Source organism: Hyalella azteca, unplaced genomic scaffold (assembly GCF_000764305.2).
Source record: "Hyalella azteca isolate HAZT.00-mixed unplaced genomic scaffold, Hazt_2.0.2 contig17082, whole genome shotgun sequence".
Classification (NCBI taxonomy): domain Eukaryota; kingdom Metazoa; phylum Arthropoda; class Malacostraca; order Amphipoda; family Hyalellidae; genus Hyalella; species Hyalella azteca.
The window spans coordinates 352,714-360,459 of NW_025946882.1; the positions used below are offsets into that span (position 1 = coordinate 352,714).

At 40.0% G+C, this 7,746-nt stretch overlaps 1 protein-coding gene and 1 long non-coding RNA gene across 2 annotated transcripts; both read right to left on the reverse strand.

Moving 5' to 3' along the window:
• Positions 1 to 123: 123 nt before the first annotated feature.
• LOC108665060 lies at positions 124 to 4,728 on the reverse strand (the record flags this gene model as incomplete). Its single annotated transcript, XM_018151778.2, is given in 8 exon segments — positions 124 to 304; positions 759 to 896; positions 1,323 to 1,442; positions 1,665 to 1,818; positions 2,118 to 2,330; positions 3,007 to 3,094; positions 3,980 to 4,084; positions 4,655 to 4,728. Coding segments are annotated over 7 exon segments (906 nt in total), but the record flags the coding sequence as incomplete, so codon positions are not given.
• Positions 4,729 to 4,752: 24 nt separating this feature from the next.
• Positions 4,753 to 6,553, reverse strand: LOC108665061. Its single transcript, XR_001930411.1, has 3 exons — positions 6,477 to 6,553; positions 5,638 to 5,856; positions 4,753 to 4,837 (listed from the first exon to the last, which is right to left on the reverse strand). It is a non-coding gene; the product is annotated as an uncharacterized LOC108665061 (long non-coding RNA).
• Between the last annotated feature and the right edge of the window lie 1,193 nt (positions 6,554 to 7,746).

The window sequence follows — 7,746 nt, forward strand, 5'->3', positions numbered from 1 at the left end:
GTATGGTCATGAGGTATAACGCAGTATGGTCATGAGGTATAACAGGTATGGTCATGAGGTATAACAAGTATAGTCATGAGGTATAACAGGTATGGTCATGAGGTATAACGAACAACAACATACCCTCGTGGCAGCAGAAGTGTTTGTAGTAAAGACAGCTTTGTACTTCCGTTCGCGCGCAACTTTGATGTTGTGTTCCTCCATCAACTTGACGAGCTCCAGGTTCTGTTTCGGGCCAAGTTCTGGGGAGGTCGTCATCATGAAGGAGTGCACGACTTCACCCACGTTCTGGGGAAGCTTGTGCCTAGGGGTAAAAATTATGTCAGGTTAAGGAATTACTCCAAGAAATAACCGTTCTAATTCCACCGGAATAAAGGCTAACTAAAACAAAATATAGGAAAAAAATTCGGTGCACACAAATGAGAAATAATTGAGTAATTAGGATTCACGGTTTGAAGACCCAAAAAATCTTCTATCGAAATAAAGGCTACGTTAAACATAGGCTAAACACACATATTTCTTGCACGAAAATTAAAGGGAACTTGGTAATTAGGACCCAAGGTTTGAAGGCTCACAATTCTTAAATCATAATATAGGCTAACTGGAATATATAACCGAATAAAAAATTTGCTTGCATGGAAACCAGAAAGATTTAGGAGTAATGGTTTAAGGAGTAATGGTTTAGGAGTATTAGGAGTAATTGTTTAGGAGTATTAGGAGTAATGGTTTAAGTAAAAGACTAATTAATTACTACGCACCGAACTTTAGACTCGCACTGCTCGAGCATATCGAAGATCCAGGCGAGGGGCACGTCAACTTCCACGGGAGGCTCGGCGTGCAGGTCGAAGTTCAGGGAACAGGCCACGATGCGGCCACTGGCGTCGCACACCACGAAACTGAGAGGGATGAGTGGGGAGTGAGAGGGACGAGTGTTCAATGAGGGGAACGAGTGGTCAATGAGGGGAACGAGTGGTCAATGAGGGGAACGAGTGGTCAATGAGGGGAACGAGTGGTCAATGAGTGGGACGAGTGGACAGGGAGATGCAAGCTATGCAGAGGGGACGAATGGTCAACGAGAGGGACGCAGTTCTGAGGACACGAGTGACCAATGAGAACGCGAGACTGAGTGACACGATCGAGGGACCAATATAAGGACGATGAGTGACATGAGGGAAACAATAACGTCCATATAACGCAAAAACATCAAACATAACACGCAACTAGCCATTAATTAATTTAAAACATTACTATCTCACAACAACATTTCATACTCACGATAACCTGACGCTATGAAAATTATCTACCAGACTGCATGAGGTTACCTGAGCCTCTGGAGTAGAATGTCAGGGTAGATGCCGTGCAATAGAGGGTAGAAGTCTTCTTTTTTGATGCCCGCTGCTACCTCCATGTCGCTCTTCGAGCTGAAGCTATCGGCGATGAGCCTGCGACAGACGCACAACTCCATTAATGGATGAACTACATAACTATTAAAACTTATCGTTAACTCCGCTTTTATTATTAAAACTAACGCTGACACCGCTATTGTTATTAAAACTAACGCTGACACCGCTATCATTAGAAAAACTTAACGCTAACGCCGGTATTAAAATTTAACGCAAACGCCGCTACTACTACTTAACGCTAACGCCGTTATTACAACTCACTCGACGACGCTGTCCTGCATGTGGGGCTCGAGCAGGTGGCAGGTGTAGCTGCAGGAGGCGCTGCAGGAGGGGGTCGCAGGTCCCCCTTTCTTCAGCGCCGCCATCTTCTGCACCACCGCCAGGAAGTCTGCGCAGTCCAGGAAGTCGCCGAGTCCTGCCAAAACATTCTTCATCAACAAAAAAGTATCATATATTAATAATAATAATAAGTAAAACAATAATACTAATTAATAATAAAATTTTAACCCTTGAATGCACACATTTAAGGCTGCAGGTAGTCAAAATGCAGCGAAGTCTGAGAGGGAGGTTTTCGCGACCATCGTGTAAAATCCTTGATCTGCCCAAAGCTCGGCCAGTCACTACCCTCGAGCTTGTACTCTTTGTAATATGATATCCTAGCCAGACCCTTTCTCGCGGCAACTGGTCGCCTTCAGGTGGCCAACTGGGAATCACCGATTTTGTAGCCCAAGTCGACCAAGGCGGTCACCACGAGGACGGCGTTCAGTGAGTTGCCCCCGACGCTGAAGAAGTTGTCGGTGAGGGCGAGGCGGTGGCTGGTGGTGCCCCCCGTGCCCCCCAGCAGGCGTCCCACCACCGTCATCAGGTCCTGTGCCACGTCCTTGTCTTCCTCAGGAACGACACTCAAGTCTACTGCAGGCACCTCACCTGAGAAAACGTTTTTATTATAAAATGAGAAAAAAACGTTAAAATAAATTGTTGTTGTAATTGCCCATCCTGGTAGCGGCGAATAGGGCAAAGTTTTTCCGGGCACTCGGTACCACTGGTAGTTCACACTGGCTCGCTGACCCGCCAGAACCATTTGATTGCATTACACAACACCCTGGACAAGTACTCATTTATTAACCAGAGTTGGATGAATGGCTGAGTTGACCATGAGCTGAGCTTCCCGGTAGAACTTGTCCTCAGTGGGACTCGAACCCGCGGGCGCTTGGTGCGAGAGACAGAGTCTCTCACCACTGCACCACCACAGCTCTTTGAAATAAATTGGCAATCTGGTGTTCTCAAAGACGACACTCAAATCCACTGAAGAGGCCCTACCCGAAAGACAATGAACTATGAAGGAGGGCCTTTAAAATGAGAAAAAAAACTTACGTCCTGAAAATTTCACTTAGAAGGCAAGTGCTTGTGTCAAATTAGTAATTTACCAGCATCCAAAAACAGATTCGACGTACCAAAACTTTAGTCAAATCTCGTTATTCGTATTTACCCGCGCAAATGACAAATTAGAGAATACAAAAAATACATATATATACAAAATATAGAATTACTTGACACAGTACAGAAACTATATATGGTTATCACAGACGGGATGGAACCTTACGTTGACAGACGTTGCTGTAGTCGCTCAGCAACTTCTGTCTGTCAACCTTGCCGTTGACAAGCAGCGGCAACTCTTGGAGACGAACAAGCTGCACGAAGTGACCACAAACATTTAATTATTTTAATCATTGTTACGAGGAGTTACTTTATTATTACCTCAACACTGTGCAAGCTGCGCGAACCATGTTAATTACCATGTCAATTTTAAAGATACTTGATATACATAAAGCCATGCATGTTACCAGGTAGCGGCATATTTCTCATATTCCGACACCAGAAATTCATGTCTCAAGCTATATATAGGATTCTCAAAATATAGGACTTATGTCCTATATTTTATATCCTATAGGATTCATGTCTCAAGCTATAGGATTCATGTCCTATATGTCCGATAGTATTCATGTCTCAAGCTATAGGATTCTCAAAAAAACTTAATTCGAAAAGAAAAACGAGCAAAAATTTGTGTAGAAATTTTTGTCAAAGATGAATTATGTTGAGATAAATCCATAGGCAACACAATTACGAAAATGGCAAGGAAAACTAAATATGAGTCGACAACGTTTCTCAGTATAAACATCGCATGAGCCTTGTGCCTCCTGTGGGTGATGAGTGTTGGTGCTAGTGTCCTCCATGACCCACCTTTTGTCAGGTGTCCTCCATGACCACCTTTTGTTAGGTGTCCTCCATGACCCACCTTTTGTCAGGTGTCCTCCATGACCCACCTTTTGTCAGGTGTCCTCCGTGACCCACCTTTTGTTAGGTGTCCTCCATGACCCACCATTCGTTATATGTCCTCCATGACCCACCTTTCGTTAAGTGTCCTCCGTGACCCACCTTTTGCTAGGTGTCCTCCGTGACCCACCTTTTGTTAGGTGTCCTCCATGACCCACCTTTAGTTACGTGTCCTCCATGACCCACCTTTTGTTAGGTGTCCTCCATGACCCACCTTTGGTTAGATGTCCTCCATGACCCACCTTAGGCCTCATATAGGTGATGAGGCGTGAGGCCAGGGAGGCTTCAAGGCGCTGCTCGTAGTCCTCATCATCGTCGGCGTCGCTGCTGTAGAAGGCGACCAGAGCCTGGGGGGAACATCTTATACATCGCACGTATATTTCTTTAATACTTAGCAATAAAATTTTACAAATTCTAATTGAAATTAATAAATAAATTTACGAATTAATAAATTTTACAAATTATAATGGCGGGGATTAACAAGTGTTCAGAAATGAGTTTACTAACGGGAACATCTTACACATCGCACGTATATTTCTTCAATATTTCGCAATATAACTTTTACAAATTCTAATGAAAATTAATTAATAAATTTACAAATTAATAAATTTTACAAATTCTAATGGCGGGGATTGACAAGTGTTCAGAAATAAGTTTCCTAACGGGAACATCATATACATCGCACGTATATTTCTTTAACATTTCGCAATATAACTTTTAAAAATTCTAATGGAAATTAATTTAAAAATTACATGTTAATAAATTTTACAAATTCTAATGGCGGGGATTAACAAGTGTTCAGAAATGAGTTTTCTAAATGAGGTGTCGATGAACAGTGGGAGAACAGGAGGTATAACCATGGTTGAATTAATACATTAATTAATTGTATTAATTCAACCATGGCTATAACAACGAACCTGCTGTGCGGTGCCTGGGGCGTAGCACAGCACAGCGCATGCAGTGACGCCTTCTGTGCACTGCACCTCCCGCTGTACCTGCACAGCAAATACGTATCTTGATCTGTCCGTCCGTGCGGCCCTCGTACAGCAGAGTGCCAGAGCTGTGGCAGGTTGCATAGTCGCCGGTGCGGTACACCAGCTCTGCGAACCATACTTATTAACACAATTTTAAAGTTTAATTAAACGAACAAAATAATTACAAATTTTCTTCCTTAAAAATTGATACAAGTGCAGACTTCATTACCTATTTTTCGCCCAAAAAACTGCTTAGATATATTTTATTTTTCCGGCAAAAAAATGACTTGAAATTGTATCCTAAACTCTACGGAAGCAAGTCGCAACATTCAATTAACTATTGCTTAAGTCATCGACGGATAGCAAAAACATATAAAATATTCTTGACGCTCCGTTAGCGGAGTAGAAAACCCACATAAACATATTTAACACCGGATTAACAGAATTTGTAATAATAGAGAAAGAGATACTAGTAAATAATATTAGTAAATATTATTAGTGGTAATTAAAAGTAATACTAATAATAATAGTGATAAAATTTAGTCAGACAATAATTCCTAGTATATTACCAGCCTTGCCTAGTAAATAGTATTAGTAAATATTAAGAATACTAATTAATAGTAATAGTAATAAAATGTAGTCAGACAATAATTCTCAGAATATTACCAGCCTTGCCTAGTAAATAGCATTAGTAAATATTAAGAATACTAATTAATAGTAATAGTAATAAAATTTAGTCAGACAATAATTCTCAGAATATTATCAGCCTTACCTAGTAAATAGTATTAGTAAATATTAAGAATACTAATTAATAGTAATAGTAATAAAATGTATTCACCTAGTAAATAGTATTAGTAAAGATTAAAAAAACTAATTAATAGTAATAGTAATAAAATTTAGTCGAACAATAATTCCTAGCACATTACCTGTCTTGCCGTCAACGCAGACGTCCAAGAATCTGTCAGCGTGGCCGACGCGCACGTATCCCAGCGCGAGGTTCGCTCCGTACACGAGGATCTCCCCGAAGCTGGTAACCGCTTCCCCGTTACCGGTAACACCGTTACCGCCATTATTAACGGTATCTCCGTTACCATTACCGCTGTCACCACCAGCTGAGGGACCGCTATGACCGTTGCTAACGGCACCTTCACCGTTACCGAACAAGATTATGTTAGTGAAATTTAAATTTTAATTACCAGCTGCGTAATTACCTAAAAAAATAATTACTATGTTACGAAGTTCGTAGTGCCCGCGGTGAGTTACCCTATTACAATTTTTCATTACCCACATGGGTCTGTGACACGTGAAAATATTACAAGTTCTGGCACGTAAAAAAAAAGTTTGAAGCAGATTTATTACGTAGATTTGCCCTGATGAATTTATTAACAAGATTAGCAGATAACGAGTTCCATAATGTTATTATATCACATGGCAGAAACTCTGGTAACGTTTGATCGAATGTCTAGACTTTGTGTCAGTGGACTAATAAGTGTATAATAATTTCTAATTCAAATAAGTAAGTGGATATAACTGATAAAACACCAGTGGTGGGCAGTAGCGCGCTACATGTAGCGGCCGTTACATTTTCAGTAGCGGTAACGGTAGCGGAGCTATATTTAAGCAATTGTAGTGGTAGCGGTAGCATGTAGCGGTAGTGGTAGAGCATGTAACGGTACATTTAGAGCATGTAGCGGTAGCGGTAGCGGCCGCTACATTTCAAAGTAGCGCTGCCCAGCTCTGTAAAACACTAATAATAAATCTTAACCATTTGAATGTAGCTGAGTACAGCCGGTGAGCTGTGCAACGTCCGTGCTCAGGATGACGTTGTTGTTGTTGATAACCGTGCCTGCGTTGGAAATTTAAAATCGTCATTGAAATCATTATACAATGGTTCTAGAATTATCTAGCAGTTTCTAGTGCATTTTTTTAATCACATATATAACTTTAAGACATATGGCCGTTAATTGTCTACAAAAGGTTTAGAATATATGGACTTAGCCTAAAAAAGTTTCATTTACAATAAATTTCTATAATAAAAACAATTGCTACTTCTGGTCTTATTGACATAATGCCAAAATATTACGAGTAGTCGAGTTACAATGTGCTATAATGTAAATAATATAATATAATATAATATAATATAATATAATACAATATAACATAATATAATAAAATGCTGAAGGCGACGTACGTGACGTCCCCGAGCACCTCCGTAGACCCGTAGAAGTTGCAGATGCTCTGCCGAGAAATATTATTGTTGCTATTATGATTATTAATATTATTATTTTCATTATTAGCATTAATAACAGTATTTTTACCATTATTACTGCTATTATCACTATCATAATACTATTTTTACCATACTTATTATTACTATCGTTATTATTATTATTATTATTACTTGAAAAATATTTGTATAATTATCACTATTATTAGTGTTATTTTTTATTATAATTGCTAGAATTATTTATACTATCATTTCTATTCATATTATTATTAACAAAGAGCCTGACCTGTTCTTGCGAGAACACACGGAAGAAGTTCTCCAGGAGGTCGAAGGGAAACTGTTCTCCCGAACACACCCACAACCTGCACGCACAGTGAACAGTAAGAACTGCGACGTGTGTTCTCAGTGATAACAACCGGGAAATGTAGCGAATAAATATTTTTAGTGAATATTTTCAGTGCGAAACTCAATTCTGTTCTTTTTGGAAATGAATATTTTTTTCCTAGTTCGACGATAATACGTTGATATGTAGGTAGGTTATTTTTCCAGAGTAATAATAGTATATGGTTTGTTAGCGCTTCAACTATCAAGCTATTTGAAGCTTGATTTCAAGCTATTTGAAGCTTTAGCTTGAAGCTGAAGCTGGCTTCAAAGAAGCAGCGTTAGCATCTCAAAAAGACGAAGTGACAAGGAGGGACAGGTGAAAAGCAACAGAAACTAAGACACTCGAACAAGAGGTCGCTTACACGGGACGTCGGCCGCCCGCACGAGAGAGACAGAGAAGGGAAATGTAAGGAATCCTACCTAC